Below are 20,629 nucleotides of genomic sequence, written 5' to 3' on the forward strand. Positions count from 1 at the left end.
TTTAAGATGGTGAACACGGCGAATTTTACACTGTGTGAATTTTAACTCAACTTAAAAAACTCTACTGAACATTGTGTGGACACCCCCAAGTCCTGGAGGGACGGGAAGGCCACACATGTGGCCACAACAGCAAGGTCTGCCTCCCTTAAAGGACGCGGCCCTGCCCTTCCCATGGCTCTGCCCACCCTGGGTATCCACGCAGAGAAACACAAAGAGGCCCACAAAAAGCTGGCGCAAGACGCTCACAGTGGCTTCATACCAAAACCCGGAAAGGGTGCCACTGGTCACCAACAGAATACACAGGACCCTTCACGTGACAGAGCCACAAAGAGGAAGGACTCACATGCGTGTCTACACGGCCCACCCCGGCCTCCGGGAAAGCAGGCGCCCTAGCCTGGATGGGCCAGAGCTGGGCAGGTCTCCAGGCAATCGACAGGGATTTGTCCATGATGACAAGGGTCGGGGTCGGAGGGGGCAGCGGCCTGGACCAGAGTGGGAGCCACGGCCTCTGGGCCCCCACCCCCGGCTGTGCAGCCTCACAGCCTCACCTACGCAATGGGGAGGCTGGGGGTAGTTTTCTACGTACTCCTGGCCCCTGGCCTCAGTATGAAATGAGAAGAGGAAGTACATGGCTCCAGGAATCTTATCCTCCAAGTCTACGTGTAGATGATTCTAGAAGCCGGTTACATTGGGGAAGTTGCCGCCCATCCTCCCTTCTCAAAGCTGTCTTTCTCTGGACATCTCTGGAAGCCCGCCCACAGGCTCTCCCTGCCGGCCAGCCCTCCTGGGTCCCCCCCCTCCCAGGACCCTGTGTACTCCTGACCCCGTGGGGTGTGCATCTTTCCAGAGGACACCGGCTTACTGGCTTTGAGACATTCTGTCTCGGATCCAGGGCTGAAGCAGCTGAGCTCAGAGAGGTGGAGGAAGTGGCCCAGGAAAGGGCAGAGGTGGGGCGGGGATGGCAGCCTTTACAAAGGTGGAGAGCTCCACCCCGCAGGGCAGGGCGGCTGATGGTCTCAGCGGGGGAGACGCAGATGCAGCTCTCCAGCCCCTGCTCCAAGCGCCAGGCCGTGCAGGGCCCTCGGGGAGCAGGCCCCTTACTGGCTGCGGTACGGGGGGCAGGTGCCTGAGAGCAGCCTGGGAGGCCCCCCAGCACAGCGGCCCCCAGCCCGGTCACAGCAGCAGGTACAGCCGTCTACGACGCCACCGCCACCAGCCCCGGGGCGTCTGGTGCACCCCCAATACGCTGTGGGCGGGCATGGAACCCGGGGCAGGGGCTGTCAGCCATACTGCAGACCCACGGGGCGTGGGGGGTGCAAATGTCCCAGCCCAGCAGCAAGGACGGCAAGGCCACCACCCACACAGCCTTCCGCCCCCATGGAAGTCTGGGGGAGGCCGTGGGGGCTCCCACCTCAGCGGCGACGATGCCCAGCAATGCCGGCTGAGGCCTGTCCCCTAGGATCCGGTGTCTCCTCATTCCTCGTACCTGGCCACGCAGCTCAGACACTCCCCTGCAGCCAGAGGGCCCGCGGGACCCGATTCTCACCTGGAGTTAGGGCGTCCAAGTGCAGTTTCCCCTCGTGTTCTTACAAGGAAGCTGCTGGCCCGGGACGGCCTCACCCCCTTCCCCGCTGGGATGCCATGGGGTGCAACCTCCGACCAGGGGCACCCGCGAGGCGACGGAGCCACAGCTGGGGGAGCCCTGGTGGCGGCAGGAGGAGTCTGAGGCTTAACCCCTCTTTACTACCACAGGAATGCAGCAGGACAGAGGAGGGGCTGGAAACCTGACAGATGCCCACGTCCACAAACACGCTGCTGGGGCCGCTGGGGGGGTCGGGCTCCCCGGGACTGTGCGCCCAGACCTCACATCCAAGTGGCCCGCTGTCAGACAGGGCGGGCAGTGAGACGGTGACCGCATGCACAACATTAGCAGGGCCTCTGCACGCAGCCCAGGGGACCCACTCAGGGCCAGAATCCAGGCGGGCAGGGCAGGACGATGAGGTCAGAGCCTTGGGGAAGAGGTGGCAGGGCTGTGGGAGGCTGAACTTGCAGGAGCGGAGGGAGAGGGAGGACATCATATCCCTTAGGCCCAGATGTCCAGTGGGCACGACTGGGGTGGGAGGGGGCCAGCCACCAGCACGGGAGACACACAGGAGAAACAGGCAAGGGAAGACGCAAGAAGGTCACTGTGGTCAGCAGCGGGTCAGCTATGGGCCATGTGGGGCAACTCTCAGGTCAGAGGTATGTGCTGGCCAATGGACTACAGAAATTAAGACCAAAAAAAAATAAGCCAACTTCTCCTAGAATCACAATGCAGGGTGCCTGATAGTACTTCAGCTTCTGTCATAAGGGAACAGGGCCCAGGATTACTGTCCCCTGAAAACGGCTAAAACTGCATGAAAGATGGAAAATGATGTTCTGATCCCGGACAAACTGTCACAGCCCTGGGAAAGCATCACCCCGGCTGTTTCCCAGGAGCGAGGCCAGACCGTGGAGCAGCGAGGGCGGGCCAGAGCGGGGCTGGCGTCACTGGGTCCGGAGGCGGACCCCGGGGCCTGGCAGGTCCAGCAGCTGCCCTGGGGGCAGGAGACAGAGGGGAGACGATGAGGCAGAAGGGGCTCCAGGAGCCTGTCCCGTCCCCTGGTCTCCAGCCAAACCCATGTCTGTGCCTGCACGGAAAAAGACGCCCCTCGGCTTAGGGCACAGGGGTCACGAGGGAGCTGCAGGCACCTCCTCACCCAGCAGGGTCGGTGTGAGTCAGGGGCAGGAGAAGGGGAGGAGCTCTGAGCACCCGCGGCGTCCAGCAGTGACAGCACAGGCCGTGCCTCTGGAGGGCGGGGAGTGTCATGGTGGCAGCTACTTCAGAAGTGCCCTAAAAGATGTTTATCACAAGCCCTAAGAGATCACAGTGACCCACAAGTAAGTTCACTGCCCCTGGAACAAAGTCTAATCCTCCTCAAGTAAAACAACCAAACCCAGCACAAAAGCACCCAAAATTCACAATTAAAACTTACCGGACATAAGAAGAAGCAGGAACACATACGTGACCCCTAACCATGAGAAAAATCAGCCAACATAAAATCAGACCCAGAAACGAGAGAGAGGACTTAGTGGAGAAGAGCATTCATCAACGTTACAACAGCGCTGAGGGACATGAAGGGGCACGTCTACCCAGCAAGGAGAGACCAAAGATGTGGAAAAGCCACAGAGGCCCTTGTGAAGGCCCCCCTGCTTGGGGTCAGCAGCAGATGTGATGCTGCAGGGCACAGGGGAGTGGATTCGAGGAGAGCACGGTGGCCAAGCCATAGGGACCTCAGGGTGACACCCAGCAGCCCGGCAGGGAAATGGGAGCCACAGACGGGCCACAAACAAGGAGAAGTTCAAGAAATAAGGACCAAAAGTATCCAAATTTTACGCAATTAAAAACTGAGAGTTTCATGGAGAATTTCATAAAGTCCCAAACAGAGTAAATACTAAAAATTCAGACCCCAAGGCACAGTAGTCAAAACTGCAGGAAGCCTGCGGGGAAGAGGACACTTCCGAAGGGGACAGAGGAGCACCACAGCACCACAGAACGCAATACAGGGGACGCTTCGCCCAAAGACGCCGCAGCAACAGCAGCAAAGTGCCAAAAGAAGGGGAAAAAATCTTTCAACCAGAATTCCATACCCAGCAGAAATGTATTTCAAAAACAGAAGAAAAGTAAGGATTTATTTTAGACAAAAAAGCTGAGAGACTCTGTCCCAGCCAGATGTGCAGCCCAGGAAGCGTTACAAGAAATCAGTCAGGTCAAAAGAAACGATAAAAGGAAACGTGGATCTGCATGAGAAGCCAGAGTGAGGGAGGGCAGGCGTCAAGGCAAATAAAACAGACACCTTGTCTCATTTTAAATTTATCTCAGAGAACACTGATTATTAAAGTGAAAGCCACGGGGCGCCTGGGTGGCTCAGTCGTTAAGCGTCTGCCTTCGGCTCAGGTCATGATCCCAGGGTTCTGGGATCGAGTCCCGTGTCGGGCTCCATGCTCTGCAGGGAGCCTGCTTCTCCCTCTCCCTCTGCCTGCTTCTTCCCCCTTGTGCACTCTCTGTCAAAAATAAATAAAATCTTTAAATAAATAAATAAAGTGAAAGCCATAAGAGGCCCGCTAGCAATAACACACCGTCCCGAGGGGAAGCGGGAGTAGGCCGTGTGAGGCTCCCATGTCACACGCCGAGTGCCTGAGCAGGACCCGAGGGCACGCCGTCAGGAGCTCAGGTGGACACCAGAGACTCCAAAGCAGCCGCTAAAACACAAAACGAGCAGGTATCGCTGATGAGCCACGAGTGGGGGCAAAATGGAATAATAAACAACATTCAATTCCTCCAAAAACACAAAGGAAGAAAGAAAGGAAAAGAAAGAAAGGGAGATACAGACTGCGAACATGAAGATGGGAGATTTAACCCCGAGCACACCGGCATTTGTGCCAATGACAAATGGCCCAAACCCGAGTGAGGCGCCAGCGCGATCCACGTGCAGCTGGCGGCTGCCATGGTGCAGAGGACGGGACCTGTCATCACCAAAGCTCCCGTGGACAGCACCACTGTGGCCGTTCCAGTCAAGGCAGGGATGGTGAGAGAGGGCCAAAAGGAAACTCCATATACACTGAGTACGGGAAAAGCATGTTATATGTAAAACCAGACATAACTTGGAAGTAAAAGGACTGGAAAACACATTGCCTAGGGCAGTAATCCTAAGAAAGCTGGAGCGGCTATGCTAACATTAGAGAACTCAGAACCACGCATGTAAGTAGAGATAATAGGAACGTTTTTGCAGCAACAAAGGGGTCAACTAATGAAGATGACAAAACAGTCCTAAACGTGCATGCTCCTAATACCACAGCTTGAAAATGTCTGAAGCAGAAACTGATGGAACTGAAAGGAGAAACAGACAAATCCAGTTATAGTGAGAGTCATCAACACCCCCTCCCAGCAGTAAACAGAGCAGCAGAGAAAATCAGTGAGGATACCAAGACTTGAACAACACCATCGATCAACTTGACCTGAGTGACGTTTATAGGACATGCCACCCAACAAACGCACATGGTACACACACGAGGATACAATGTATTTCAGAGAATACAGCAAGTCCCAATGTGTTTATAACAGCTGAAATTATACAAAAGATTCTATGATCACAACAGAATTAAACTAGAAGTTAGTAAAAGAAAGATATCTGGAAACAAAAAGAATTATTTGAAAATTTAAACAATATACTTCTAAATAACCATTAAAGAAAAAATGACAAAGGAAATTAGAAAATATTTTTCAATGAATGAATGAAAACACAATATATACAAAATTGTTCAAGTAGAGCAATGCACAGAGGAAAATTTATAGCAATAAACACTTACATTAGGGAAGAAGAAAGGTCTCAAATCAATGATCTAACAGAAGCAAATTAACCCCAGAGTGAGGAAAAGGAAGGAAATAATAAAGATGAGCAAAAATCAATTAACTTGACATTGGATAGAGAAGACTAATGAAATCAAAATCTGGTTCTTTGAAACAATCAATAAAATTGGTAGACTTGCAGTCAGACCAGTCAAGTACGAAATAGAGAAAACACAATTAGCAATGTCAGAAACGAGAGAGGCAGGCTCACTGCCGACCACACTGGCATTCAAACAATACTAAGGGAATATTGCAGACAACAGCCCAGCAGCAAATGCCACAATTTTGATGAAATGCGTAAGTTCCTTGAAAACACAAATGATCGGAGGTCATATGAGAAGCAGCAGAAGCCTGGGTGGCACTGTAACATGTTAACATGTAACATGCAACACTGTAACACGTGCACATAATGTTGTAACACTGTGACCCGTGACACTGTAACATGGAAGGAAGTGTAATTTCAAGCCTTCCACAATGAATGCCAGTTCAGAGGCTTCCCTGGTGAATTCTGCCAAATATTTAAGGGAAGAATAGTATCAATTCTACACAAATTTTCTCAGAAAACAGAGGAGGAGAAAACAATTCCCAACCCGCTTCAAGACTATAGTTACTTTATAGTCAAGGCGGCTTGGTGTTGCGTTAAGCAGAGACCCAGATCATCAGGAACAAGTCGACCTCCCGGTGGCTTTACAAAGAAGCATCAAGGTGATTCGGTCTTTTCAACCAACGGTGATGAACAACCGGATATCCACTGATCCCCAACCCCAAACTCACAAGACTCAAAAATCAATTGCCCATGTATCAGACACTTCAACACAAAAGCTAAAACTATAAAACTTCAAAAAACAAGGGCGCCTGGGTGGCTTAGTAAAGAGTCTGCCTTCGGCTCAGGTCATGATCTCAGTGTCCTCAGATCGAGTCCCACGTCAGGCTCCCTGCTCTGCGGGGAGTCTGCTTCTCCCTCTCCCTCTGCCCTCTCCCTGTTCCTGCTCTCTCTCTCAAAAAAAACTTCAAAAAACAATGAAAAAATAAAATCTTAAAAAAATTTAAAGGGGCGCCTGGGTGGCTCAGTCATTAAGCGTCTGCCTTCGACTCAGGTCATGATCCCAGGGTCCTGGGATCGATCCCCGCATCGGGCACCCGGCTCCATGGGAAGCCTGCTTCTCCCTCTCCCATTCCCCCTGCTTGTGTTCCCTCTCTCGCTGCCTCTCTTTCTGTTGAATAAATAAATAAAATCTTTTAAAAAAAACTTTAAAAAACAATAATTCTGGGACTTTGTAGTAGGCAAGAACTTTTTAGATGGGATACAAAGAGCAGAAACCCCAAAACACTGATAACATCAAAACGTAAAAAGCTTCAAAAAGACCCCATCAAGAAAAAACAAGACAGTGCAGAGCCTGACAGAAGGTCTGCACCATGGCTACCCGACGGCCCCGGAACCCAGACGCCGGGACGGGCGCGAGCAGTGCGGGCCGGCCTCCAGCCCGGTGGGAAAGCCGACCACAGCAGAGGACATGCTGCAACGACACCCGCCCACACAGCCTCGGGGCACATGGTGACGGCATGCACAGCATGCTCAAGCCCGCGCGCTGCTGTGCGAACCCAGTGGGACAGCAACTTTGGAAACTAGTTTGGAAAAGTTTCGGAGCGAGTTAAATGTCTCTCCAAGCCCCCAAGAGAGTGAGAATGCACAAAGGTTCGCGGTGCCTTCACTCAGCCAAAAGCTGGCAACCACACAACCGTCCATCAGGGCGGACGAGACATAAACTGTGAGATGCCCACTCCTGAGCAATGGGAGGACAAGCCACCAGACCCCTGACACGGGAGTCCACGTGCCCGCGAGTCCACAGAAGCCCACCCTACAGCGGCACAAAGCAAGCTAGTGGCTGCCCTGGGCCGGTGCACAGCACGAGTCGTGATGCCCCCTCGCTAAACTCCGCCACGGGGAAGCTGCTGGGCACACGTCACCAAACTGCACATGGACGCACTGTATCGCTCCCAGGCCCCGCATGACCACACGAGGCGTGGATAAAATAAAAAAGTAAAACCGGCAGAACTCATCGGGCTTTTCTCTGGGACTCCTCCTCCCCGCCCTCTGCTCCTGCTGTGAGCAGAGACAATGGGACGCTCTCGAGCCACCAGATCACAGTTACTGGCCCCCCCGGCATCTCTGTGCAGGTGCGCGGCATTATCTGCCCGCTGCAGGAAGGGGACCCGAGGCTTCCGACGCACACTTGGCAACGCCTTCCGTCCGCCAAGGGGCCCAGCTCCAGCCACCTGCCCCTCATTTCCCCAGGGCCCAGAGGCAGCAGCCCCACCAGTAATGCGGCAGGAGCACAGAGACCCCCATGGAACCGGACGTCGTCCCCAGCTGCCCTGCCACATGGGCCAGGCAGACAGGGGGACAGCGGGCTCTGCCGGGCTCTGCCCCACCACATGACTCCCAGCTGCAACAGACGGCTGGTGGAAGGACTGGGGTGTCGACTCACGCAGCGCAGGAGGAGGCCGAGTGGTGATATGGCGCCCCGGACGCAGGACGAGCAAGGGAAGTCAGAGGGCCTCTCGGCCGCAAAGCAGACAGGCCTGGGCAAAACCCAGTGCCCCGGTGCGCTCGCATTGCTGGGGGGAGGGGGTGACAGCACCATCTCACAGGCTGCTGGGGGTCCACAGGCACAGCACCTGCACAGACCCAGGGCCCCAAGGAGGCCAGGGATGACAGCAGCAGCCCCTTCCCTGGACGACACTGGCCACATCCACAGACAGGACGTGGAAGTGTGCACACCCCACCCTGAGCAACCCCCAGCAAGGGCAGGTCCAAGCATGCCCAACGGGGCCAGCGGCGAAGGACAGGACAAAGCTCCCTGGCCCGCCCCCCCGCGGACCCCTCACAGCCTGCCTCCCACCCCAGAGGGCCCTGCTCCCTTCCGGCTGGGGGAACCAATCCCCCTTCTAAGCCTCGCACACATACCAGAGCTCCAAAATATAGAGAGCCACGCTTGCTGCACCTGCCAGGAGAAACGGACAAATCCGAAATCCTGGAGCGTGGCAGGAGCAGGATTGCAGGGGGTCCCCACCGTCAGCCCCGGGCCACCTCCGCGGCCTGGAGCGAACACTCAGAATTCAGCCACTCTGAGAGCAGACCTGAGTTATGAAGCTCAGGTGTCCCCGGATGTGCTCTGTGGGCCTTCCTAGGTGCCCTCACCCAGGTGACACGGGACACGGGTAGGATCTCTGCCCCCACACCGAGTGCACGGAGGCAGGCCCAGGGGCGTCAGGGGACCCGTAACCACATGAGCATGAGGCAGAGGAAGGAGCCTAACAGCAAGGGGATAAAGGCCCTGCAGCATCGGGGGCTCCTCCTTCCCGAGCAGCATGGCCACTGGGGGCGCCCAGAGCACAGAGCAAGAGGAGGGGTGGGGCTGGGGGGGCATCTGGCCTGCATGCAGGCTCCCGGCCCCGGGCCCATGCCTAGGGCACTAGAGGAGGAGCCAGGGAGGGCTGGGTACAGGGGGAGACGGGGCAGTGCCGCATGCCAGTGGGATGACCTCACTGTGGCGGGGGGAGGGCAGCCAGCCAGGAGCCTGCCCCATGAAGGCACCCTCCCCAGGGTGGCAGCCCGAAGAGGCTGAGGCTGCTTCAGGCCATGGAGTGGCTCGTCGTGCTGCGATGGACTGGTAATGTCTGCACAGACAAGGCACGGAGCGTCCCCGTGGCAGGACTTCCCCTTTTCCCCGTGATCGACAGCAACAGTCCTGCAAAGTGCTCTGGGAAAGAAAGGCTCTGCGACCAGATCCAAGTGCCGGCAGGCTGCGGGGCACCCCGACTGAGGAGCGACAGCACCCACGCCTGGGCCACACGACGGACCGTCCCATGGTGCTCAACAACTCCCCAGAACTCCAGTCTGGGGCAGGTCACTCTGCAAGGGAAGGCTCACCTTCCAGGGCCTCGGGGACAGGAAGCGTCTGGAAACAATCACAAAGCCGTGAAAGCCAGGAGCTGGGGGCCGCCTGGGCCTGCAGGGAGCAGAGCTGCGAGGCCGCCACAATCCCCCTTCACGCCCGCTCCAAGGAAATGAGCGCGCCCAGGTGAGAGCGCTGGAAAGCCAGAGGGCAGGGCTGAGGAATGTGTGCGGCCGGTCCCCAGCTGGTGAGGGCGCATCCTTCGCCAAATGCACCAGCACCCATGCGGGGACGAGTGGACACCCGCGAGGCAGAGCGGGGTCTGGGGCCGGGGCCACAGCAGGGTTGTGCGCTGGGCCAGGGAGGCAGACAGCTGTGCGGGAGGCGGCGGCCTCGAGGTCGGGGTGTGGGGCGGCACTCTGGGCGTGCAGGAGGGAGGCGAGCGTGCGTTAGGGTCTGTCCGGGAAGAACATGGGCCAAACAAGGGAGGCAGAGCTTTGCGAGACACGCGCTGGGCACGGCACGGCCAGTTCTCCCACTGCGCACAGCAACCCACAGGGGCTTGCATGCCCCCCTTACAGAGCAGGAGGCCCTCAGCCTCAGGGATCCCACTGCTCGGGGCCCCAGCCAGCACCAGGTCACAAGGTCACCAGGGCAGCGGTGCCCATCACTGGGGAGACCACATCACCAAGTCGTGCGCGCGGCTGGCACCAGAGATGAGACCAACCTGTGCCGGTCTCTAGGAAAACACGTGTTTGCCTCTGCTTTGTTTCTGACACTCTGTATTTTCTGGCCCAAAGTCGAAGACTAGGTAAGGACTGAGAAATGGTCCCCAGAACCTACCTCCAGTACCCATCCGCACACCCCCACCCCACGCCTCCTTCCCCCGTCCTAACTGCCAGTATTTGGGCTCAGCCTCCATCCTCCTCCAGCTCCCAGGCAGCTCTGCACCCTGTGTGCCCCAGCGGGGCTGCGCATATCCATGCAACGGGCACCTGTCTGGGACCCGCCCCGCTGAGCTCCCAGCAGAGCTCCCAGACATTGGGCTGACCTCCATCGAGCCCCCTGACCCGCTGCGCCGGATGAGGGGGAAGTCACGCCCCGCAGAGCAACACTCCCCTGGAAAACAGCTGCGGAAGGACCACTTGGGCTCCGGGTGACCCTCTCCCCCACCAAGCTGTCCCACCAAGCTGTCCACCGGACGCCGCAGGGCCAGCCCAGCCCTTACTGAGGCCTGTTCTGGATGTTAAGCCAGCCACAGAGCCCGGTGCTCCCAACCGCAGCTTTGCAGGCCCGGTAGTAAAACTAGAAAATCAGCAGGTGGGCTTCACTCAGCGGACAGGGTAGGAGTACGGGATGGGGCAGAGCAAAAGAGAGAAACGTCGGGGCGTAGAGGACAACATGGAGTAACCATGGTCTTGAAAACCTCGTGTCAACAGGTGTGAGTGTGTCTGTGGGACCGCACAGGAAAACGCGTTTCTTCCCGTAGGTCATGGTCCAGAGGCAGGAAGCAGACGTCCCTCAGAGGAGAGCCGCGTCTGTGTGCGCCCAGCTCCCCGTTCCGCAGCCGGGGGCGAGAGGGCAGGGGCAAAGCAGAGGGGAGGCAAGTGCAGCTGCAGGGCTGTGATATTTAGAAAGCTGTCCCCGCGTGGCCACACCAGCGTGTGCGCGAAGGAACAGAAACGGCCCCAACCCTGGCGGCGGGGACAAGGAGGGGGCATGGCGGGAGGCCCCTGGGGCCGAGGGCTGAGGAGCAGCCCGGCCGCGGTGGGTCTCTGCTTCCTGCCCGCTCGTCAGCTGGGCCAAGGGACTCACCTGGGAGCGGCTCCGGGCCGAAGCCCTCGGGGGACAGGGCCTGGCAGGAGAAGGTCTTGGCCACCGCCTGCTCCACGGGCGTGAGGGCCAGGGCCTGGGGCCCGCCGGGGCCGTGGGCCACACGCTGCAGGTCACCCAGTTTGCGCCGCACGACGGCACGCAGGTCCCGCCACTTGTGCTTGAGGTCCACAATGTCGCGGCGGCAGTAGCCCAGGGCGTTCACGGCCTGCAGAATGCAGCTCCACACACAGTACCTGCGGGCCGGCTCGGCCTTCAGCAGCCCCGGGCCGAACAGCAGCTGGTGGTGCTTGCTGACCTTGGACACCAGGACCTCCGTCTCCTGTGGGCAGAAGTTGGGCTTCCTCTTCTTGGCCCGCGTGGCACTGGGCCCCGCCAGCCGGCCACGGGCCCCACGGGCGCAGTCCTTCCTCGGGCCAGCAGCGGGCGGCGAGGTGGGCCCCGGCGCCCCACTGCCTTCAGGAGTGACCCCTGGCCCTGGAAAGGCACCAAAAGGTGGGTGTTGAAGGCCTGGGCCGGTGGGGGTGGTGGCTGTGGCGCTGGCCTCGTCTCTGGCTTCGGCTTCAGGACACCGCTGCCCGCTCCCAGCTACCGCCCCCTCCCTGCGAGGCATCCAGAGGCCCGGGTCCGAGTCCTAGCCCTGGGACTGCCTGACAGGCGCCCTCAGCCTTCCCGCCCAGCCGAGCGCACGTGGAGGACAGGAGCAGGAGGGCAGGCAGGTGGCCGGGCCCGTAGCCTCCATCCTCTGCCCCTCTGTGCCCCCACAGCCTCCTGCTCCTCCGCTCACAGGGGTCCCTGGGCTGGGCAGGCACACAGTGCCAAGTCTTCAGGCCTCTGCCCACATGGGAGCTTTGTCAGCAGTCAGCCTGTGCCTGCCGGAGGCAGGGGGACCACCTGTAAGGGCAGAAGAGGCAGCTCCCCCATGAGGCCATGGGTTCCCAGACGCGAGGAGAGAGTGAGCCCCCGACACTGAGAGCCCCTGAGGGCAGAAGGATGTGTGAGCCTGGGGAGCACTCAGAGGTCAGCAGCCCCGCCTGTGCCCTCCCAGGTCCCTGTCAACTGGAAGGCTGCCTCTACAGAGGCCCACATGCCCTCCCCACACTAACGCACACACCAGGGACCCACTCCCGCTACAAGGAGAAGCCAGGCTCTGGAGCAAAGGGGCCACGGGAACTCGTCCCATAGGCTGAGCCTCCTCCCTGGATCCCACGGGGCCCTGACAAGCACTGGTCATCACACAACAGCCTCCTGCCACTGGTCCAGCCCTGCCATCTGCCGTCCTCAGGGAAGGGGAAGGCAGTGGGGGGGAGGGTGCAGGCCAGAATCCGTGCTGCAGCTTGCCCCCAGCTCAGCATGCCTGGGCTCCCGCCTGCTGGCCCTCCCTCCTCAGCACTTGGCATCTCAGGGTGGCCTTTCCCAGGTCCCCCCAGATCCAGCACCCAAGCGGAAGTACCTCGCTTCCTGGCCCTCGGGCCTCTGGGCATGCCTGCCGACCCCAGATCACCTTCCCCGTCCTGGCCCACACAGGGGTCCTGCGGGCTGCTCTCTGGCGACAGGCAGGGGAAATGGCGGGTTCCGTACTCGGTCCGACATTCAGCGCATTCTACAGACAGCAAGGAACATCACAGTTACACCCAGCCTGCCCACAGAGCAGCGCAGGGTGCAGATGGCAGAGCAAGGCCCCACACGGGACAGCAGGTGCCCTCAGCCCTCCAAGCATCCACACCAAGCAGCTCCACTTGGGCCCACCTCGTCCAAGAAGCCCTCCCAGACTGACACATCCTGTGCAATAGCCGCTTGGGCTGAAGACCAGCACCGAGTTCAGAACTTTAAACGTTCCAGACCTTTCTTTAAGCCATGATTATTCTAAAAGGTGACCCCAAAGATGAAATCCCCTAGAGCAGGGCTTCAGGTGTGGCCCACAGACCAGGCCAGGCCTTCGATGGATGTTAGCTGTCTGTGACAGATGATGAACAAAAATGGAGAGTAAGGACTTTGGGATGTTGACGACAATTCGAAATCACCACAGCACCCCAGCATGGCATCATTCTGTTTATAAAAATGTCGTTCCGTGGCATACTGGGAGTGAAAACATAAGTAAAACCCACCCTTCCTGACACTCGGCTGCAGGGCTGAGGAGCAGTGGTGCTGGGCACCGGTGTGGCCTCCTCCCCATACCCAGCCCCGAACTGGCCCCGCACGGGGTTGGACCTCTGGACACTTCATTTTCTCATCATTCTCATTTATTCAAAAACACGTCCTAGACACGTTTTGCCAGAATTCGTCAACCCTAAGACACATCTCGTAAAAACGTCTTGCCATCTCTGAAAGATGTGCCTTTCAGTCCATGGCCCTGGGCCATCTGTGTGACTTTGTTCGCTCTGGAGCTCTCTGGAAGGGCAGCTTCCACGGAGCGAGCTCTAGGAGGCGATGGCTGACCCGTCTGAGCACGCCCAGAGCCGCCCTGAAACCCAGGGGACACGGCCTGTCCAGGGCCAGTCCCGGCACCGAGCTCCTGAAAGGGTGGCTCCTTCTCGGAAAAGGCCTTGGACTCGCATCTGCCCAGAGAAGGGAGAGCCAAGGACACCTGTCCAGCTTATGCTCTCGTCCCTCTGTGGGGGGACACTATAGCCCAGCATGACTGGACAGAAGGACTGGCCCAAGCAATCCCCTTTGGACCCCTCGGCCATCCTCCGCCTCCAGGCAGCAAGGATCCGAAGCACACAGGCGGCCCACGGGGCTCCCGGCCGGACTCGGTGGGAGGCTCCATCCCCCTCACTCCCAGAGCCTCCCCCGTCCAGGAAGGATGGAGAAGGAAGGGCAGGGCAGCTGGCTGGCTTATTCGGAGATGGAGGTTCCCACGCTGCAGACAACTGCAGCAAAGTGGGTTTCCAAATCAGACTACGAGAACACTCCTAGGTGTCCAGGGAGGCAGACACGGCCCTGGACAGTCACAGCACGTGAGAGAGAGGCCAGGGCCGAGGCCCCAAGTCCAGGCATCTCTGTGGGTCTGAGGGTCTGACCATGAGCCTCCAGGACAGGGACCATCTCCCCACAGGGCAAATCCTTTCCCCTTCCCTCTTCCGGAAGGGCTGGTGGGGAGCCCGTGGGACACGTCCTCCCGCAGACAGCTGCGCCAGGCTCCCCTGCGGCCACTTGCCCAGACCAGTGTAAGGAAGAGGCACAGCGATCCAGGTACCTGGCGAATGGGGTCACCATCTGCTTCAGAGCCCCCAGAACCCCCCCATAGGAGCAGGGAGGCCAGGGGCCCAGCTGGCAGCCCATGTCACCGCCCACATCACCACCTGATGCCCTCCCCATGCTGGCACCTGGTCATGGAAGTCCAGGCCCTGCCCACCTCCTCCTGGTTACTCCACGTGGTCCAGACGCCTGTGGAGGGGCCGGTCTGGTTCACCCTCCAGAATCACACGACCCTTGAACTTTGAGGGGGGCCTGAGACAATTTTCTGATTTAAAATATACACAGTTACAGGGAAAAGTTCAAATGCAGACAAATACAAAGAAATGATAAAGATCGTTTGCAATTACAGCACCTGGAGGTGAACGCTGTGACCACGGGGTTGGGGGTCTGGCACAATTAGAAGACTCTGGACATGACTTTGCTTTACTTCATTCAGCACACCTGTCACCACATCCGGACACGTGCGGAGGCCCCCCAGCGACCTTCGACAACTCAAGCTGATGCCCACATCTCAGCCGCCTCCCTCAGCGAGGTGGTGACGGCGCTCCTGCATTCTCCGTCCACGACCATGCCACAGCCAGTGCCCCTGCCCGCATCTCGATGCCGTCCTAGCAGTCCAGGAAGAGGCAGGGCCGGGCCAGGAGTGGGAAGGCGGCGGGGTCCGGGAGCAGCCGCGCCCTCGCCTCCGGAGCGAGCCAGCTCCGCCGTGGCCCAGCAGTGTGGGCACTCTGCCCCCTTCAAGTCTGTCTCTCGGGGCGGTGGTGAGACTCAGCCGCATTTCCTACCTCTTCACAGGGCTGGTCCCTTTGTAGAAGATTTTTAGGTTTTCCTTTGATTTATGTGAGTTCTTTATGTATTAATAACCTGCCAGTTGGCTTTTTGCTGTGTTTTTGCTGCAATTCTACCACAAAGAGATCACCCTAAGCTCCGCATAATTACCTACAGGGTGCATGAACCCCACAGTGCTCGGGGCACAGCAGGTCCCAGGTGGTGGTGGCCTCTCCTGCACAGATGGGGGTCCCCGCCCGGCTCCAAAGTCCCGCCCAGGGGGCAGCCCCTCCCCGGGAGCCTTCCCGCATCACCCCGCAGAGGAAAGAGTGAGGAACCAGCAGCACCAGGCCTCAACAACGGTCAGCAAATCAGGACAATGTAGGTCCTTTCCCGACAAAAATGCAATTAACTAGATATCAGTTTTAAGAGAACTAAAAAAAAATACATATATTTGGAAACCATGAACTACGGTTCTAAATAAATCCTGAAGGGAAAAAATCATTAAAAAATTAAAAATTAAAAATAAAAATTCCTGAGTCAAATAAGAAATCAAAATGGAAATAAGAAAACACAACTGAATTGGGGCGCCTGGGTGGCTCAGTTGGTTAAGTGACTGCCTTCGGCTCAGGTCATGATCCTGGAGTCCCTGGATCGAGTCCCGCATCAGGCTCCCTGCTCGGCAGGGAGTCTGCTTCTCCCTCTGACCCTCTTCCCTCTCATGCTCTCTCTCTCTCATTCTCTCTCTCAAATAAATAAATAAAATCTTTAAAAAAAATAAAAAAAGAAAACACAACTGAATTTTACTTTAAAAACACTGCTCTCGGGCGCCTGGGTGGCTCAGTTGGCTCAGACTGCCTTCGGCTCAGGTCATGATCCTGGAGTCCCTGGACTGAGTCCTGCATGGGGCTCCCAGCTCACCGAGGAGCCTGCTTCTCCCTCTAACCCTCCCCCCTCTCATGTGCTCTCTCTCGCTCATTCTCGCTCTCTCTAATAAATAAGTGGATCTTTAAAAAAAATAAAAATAAAAATAATAAAAAAATAAAAACACTGCTCTCTTCTGAATGTCTGTCACTCAACTAATGCAGTGACCATTTGGACACTGATAATCTCAAGTGTTTTTACTACAAAAGAATAAAAACTAAAAAGGAAGGACGTAAACATCCAACTTAGGAGTTAGAAAAATAAAACAGCATCAACTCCAATAGAGAAGGAAGAAATGAAAAAGTATGAGTGGAGATCAATCATACAGTAGAAGGTATCAAGAAAGTCAGAAATCAGTTCTTCGGGGAGACTTACAAAATTGCCAAGCCTCAGTCAATACTGATTATAAAAAAAAGAAAATAGGAGAAATACAATTAAGCCCTATTAGAAATAAAAAAGAGGATGTGATGCAGATATGGTGACCATTAATAAAACAGCAGCCACCACAATGGTAGACCTTGAGCAGCCCTCAGCCTTCATGACAGCCCATGGCTGGGCAGGGGCAGAGCAGGGCAGGCAGACCCCACCAGGCCCTCCAACACACCACAGTGCTGCCCCACTGACAACCAGCAACTACCGTCTACACTTTATTTCAACAAATTCGAACATTTAAGTGAAGGAGACATATGTCTCAGAAAACACAATTGAGCAAAACTGACCCAAGAAGAAATAGAGAACCTGGATAGTTTTTACAACTGGAGAAGTGAACTGCTAGTCAAAAAGCGCTCCACGAAGGAAACACGAGGCCCAGTTTTATAGCAAAATCCCAGACACACTTAAGGAACGTGTAGTCCTATTCTTCCAAAAATTCACGTGGAATATAAGCACCATGTCAACCAGCATCATAGAGGCTCCAACCAGCTCAGGAAGGTGAGAAGAAGAATGGACGCATTAGGGAAAAAGAGAAAAAAAATGTCGCTATTTACAAATGATACCATCCAAACAAAAAAACGTAAGATTCCACAAATTATTACAGTCAATAGAAGGAGTTTAGCAAAATATAAAGTCAGTGAACAAAAATCAATCACACTTCCCAGGAAAAACATGGTTCCTTCCAGAAATAAACTTCGAGAGAAAAACAAACAAACCAAACAATGGAGGAGAATCCCGAGCTTCAGAGAGACTTGAAAGGCCTGTCAATCAATGGCAACGCACGCGCGCGGAGCCCCCACGGCGTCAGAGGTGCCAGGGGGCACCTGACCCGGCACTCTAGAGGCTCTCTGGTTGCGCACATTCGCTCCTTGCAGAGGTATGGGGACGTGTCCACGCGGGAGGCATGCTGTGTCTGGGACTCACCGCCAAATGACACAGCAGCAGCCCGAGGTCACAAGGGGCTGGGCCGGCCACAGCGGACTCCTGAGGAGGTGGACTGGGCAGCACTGGGCTCAGTACGTCATTGTGTCTACTTTTCTGTGTTTAAAATTGTTCGTATTTAGGAAGTTTAAAAATAAAGCATTTAAAAATTAAATAAAATCTCTGGACTCTTCCTTTTTTAAAAAACCCATTGTTGCTTACGTGTACCCGCCACAAAGATTTGGAAAGTGTAATACTCAGAATGGTATCTCTTCTAGTAGCAAAAAACGTGGGTTTTTTTTTGTTAAAACAACCTTAATAAAAGATGTGTAAGATCTTGGTAATGAAACTTATAAAACTTTACTGAAAAACATGAAAGAAGATCGGAGAAACAGAAAGACACATGTGCTCACGGGCTGGGAGCCCACCAATGGTAAAGATGCCAGTTCTCACCACATTCATGCAGCGGATGCATGAACCTGCAGCCGAAACTCCAAGCCTGACAAGGGGATTCTAAAAGGTGTGTTGTGAACAAAGGGCCAAGAACACCCAAGACATTTCTGAGGCAAAGCAAGCAGAGCAACTTACCGTGAAAAACATCAAAAATGGTAACTGAAAATTAAGGCGGAATTTTGCACAGGAAGGGAAAAACTGACCAAGAGAAGCTACACGGAAACATCACTTATCACAGCACTCTGGTTCTGCGGGTCTGTAGGAAGGGGACGGCACTTTCAATAAACAGTCCCAGGACAACGTGTGGTTCAGAGAGAGAAATACGGGGCAGCTCTCAGCCCTCCCTGCGCCCTGCCCCATAAACAAAGATCAAACCCCGGTAATGGTGACAGAAGACTTACAGACGGACAACAGTCATATCAGCTTCAGAGGAGAGTAAACGTGGCGCCAGGATCATCTCATGATAGGATTCATCACACTAGTCAGAAATGCAAACCAGGCAGGAGGGACTGGCGCGCTCAAGCGAGAGCCACGATGGAGAACTCAGCTCGCCAAGAACGCGCGCTCCCCAGCAGGCAGGTGCCACACCGAAAAGCAGGCCCCGACTGGACGAAGATGCACAGGGCAAGAAGACAAGGGTTTCACTTCCAGAATACATAAGGAAACCCTGCAAGTCAGTAAGAAGATGGCAAAGCCTAGAAAAAAATAAAGAGAGTCCGCGGGAGGAGAAATGGGTCCATCCCATCGGTCACCAGAGAAATGTAAATGAAAACCCAGAGACCAGGCCTGCCCTCAGACTGCAACCGCTCACCATCCACCACCGGCCCCCACTCAGCTGACGAGGCCGGGGCACCAAGGGCAGCCCAGACAGTGCCAACAGCCCGCCGTGCTGCTGGGTGACAGACACGCTCCCTGGCCCTCACACATGGACCAGGACGGGCGCCACACAGCCACGGAGCAGGGAAACAGAAGGGAACAGGGACCTGCAGCATCAGGGACTCGGGAACCAAACCAGCAAACGGCAGCTAAGATAAATCCTACGGTTCCATAAACAAAGTTCTGAGACACGCACAGCCAGCAAGGTCCGGTGTGGGGACACAGCCCGTCAGCAAGACCCGGCCGAACAGCAAGGAAGCCCGGAACACAGCCCTCAGGGCGAGGGCTGGGAAAGGGAGGTGACTTAGAAGTGCTTGAAGGGGATCCCTGCTCTGCCCTGTACCAGCTGCGCAGCATTCCCGACCCCGCCCTGCCTCAGTTTCCTCCTCTGTATTTGCAAAAATAACGCCTACCCCGCACTGTCATCAGGAAGACCAGGCCAGACCATCCATCCGCTCTGCCACGGGCCAAGCCCCCAGGCACCTCCAGACCAGCTCGGTGCACCTGCTGAGGGCCAGTGTGGCGCCAGAATGACCGCACACATCAGGTCAGCCCCCTCGGCAGGGCAGCCTCTCCCAGTGAAGTCTCCCTTGGTGCTGACCCCGTCCAACACCAACCACCCCGCCCCGGCGAAGGCCAGGGTCGCTGACCCCTGGCCGCAGGCAACACTGGTCACACAGAACCCACCTACCCCCGCTACCATCACGACAGCAGAGACCCACCTACGGCCACGCCCCGCCACCCCACCAGCACTGCGAGCCACTATCATTACCTAGGGGCTGATAGCCTTGCCTGGAGGGTCCCCCAAAAGGGCCATGGCTCCCCGGGCCACCACTGCCAGCGATGGATCCGTAGGACATCTTCTTACAGACACCAGGGCCACTGCCTTCCCACAGAGCTGGAGGAGACAAAAACCAGGTCGGGAGGGAGGAGAGGAGTTAGTGCTCAGATTCGGGGTGCACTCGGGCCCCTGCCCACCCCGCCCGCCAGCCTGGCTCCACTTCACCCTCACCCCAGGCGGCCCCATGCCCACACCTCAGCTCAGCCGGGTTCCTCCCAGCCCCAGGGCAGTGGCCCCACTGAGCCCCTTCAAGGTACCCTCTGGGACAGGCACTGGGAATAACCCCTCAAACACTGCAGTGGCCCCAACCAGAGCCCCAGTGCCCTGTGCTCTCCCCTGCATGAGCCCACCCCTGCCAAGCTGCAACCCCAGGGGCTTGAGCCACCTGCCCCTCTCTAGCTCCAGCTCAGTCCTTCTGAGCCACACAAGATGGCAGGAGGGCTGGGGGCAGGCTGCCGGGGCTGAAACCACCTTGACACTTGGTCCCAATGGAGCTTGGATGAGATACTGACCTTCACCGGCCTCATCTGCAAAGCCAGGGTAATGAGAGAACCTGCCCCCAGGCAGGCCGTGCAGAGCGGGTGACACACACTGACGGCGGCACTCAGAACACCACCACCTGTCTCAGCACCGAGCATGACACTGGCCGGGAGTAGCTCGGCATCCCGCCCGCCCGATCTGCTCCGCGGGGGAACCACGGCTCCAGGATGGCAGTGGGGACCTCGCCAGCCTGACAAGTGCCCCCTGGGGCCCTCCAGGGTCATCGGTTTTCGGGTGTCTGCAAAGGAGCCGCTGAGAGCAGGCAGAGACTTGCCCAGCGTCTGCCTGATCGGCCACATGCTAGGGATGCCAGCACGGCTCACGCAGCGCTCCCAAAAGGCCGGGCTGGGCTCCCTGCACTCCGCAGCCACGACTCGGCCGTGCAGAAGCCTAAGTGAGAGGGCAGGATGGTGACCCAGGTGAGCTCATGGGTGGCGAGAAGCAGGCCCACGTTCCCGGGGTCAGCGGGGGCCCGCAGAGCAGGCTGCCCGGCCACGCTCCACTCCGGCGCTG

At 56.9% G+C, this 20,629-nt stretch overlaps 1 protein-coding gene across 13 annotated transcripts in view; it reads right to left on the reverse strand.

Annotated features, from left to right (window-relative positions):
* Positions 1-20,629, reverse strand: part of TSNARE1 (t-SNARE domain containing 1) — a 163,606-nt gene that overhangs the window by 106,799 nt on the left and 36,178 nt on the right. For all 13 annotated transcript variants that reach the window (XR_004680595.1, XM_035012034.1, XM_035012033.1 and 10 more), the window contains exons 2-4: positions 19,508-19,633; positions 12,614-12,763; positions 11,143-11,637 (exon numbers count right to left, since the gene is read on the reverse strand). Coding sequence is in view for 12 of the 13 variants with exons in the window: in XM_035012034.1 (XP_034867925.1) it covers positions 11,143-11,637; positions 12,614-12,763; positions 19,508-19,633 (771 nt within the window). In the remaining variant the exon portion in view is untranslated. The remainder of the gene's footprint in view (positions 1-11,142; positions 11,638-12,613; positions 12,764-19,507; positions 19,634-20,629) is intronic.

The sequence above is a fragment of the Mirounga leonina genome, unplaced genomic scaffold, assembly GCF_011800145.1.
Source record: "Mirounga leonina isolate KUSES-001 unplaced genomic scaffold, KU_Mleo_1.0 Mir_165, whole genome shotgun sequence".
Lineage (NCBI taxonomy): Eukaryota > Metazoa > Chordata > Mammalia > Carnivora > Phocidae > Mirounga > Mirounga leonina.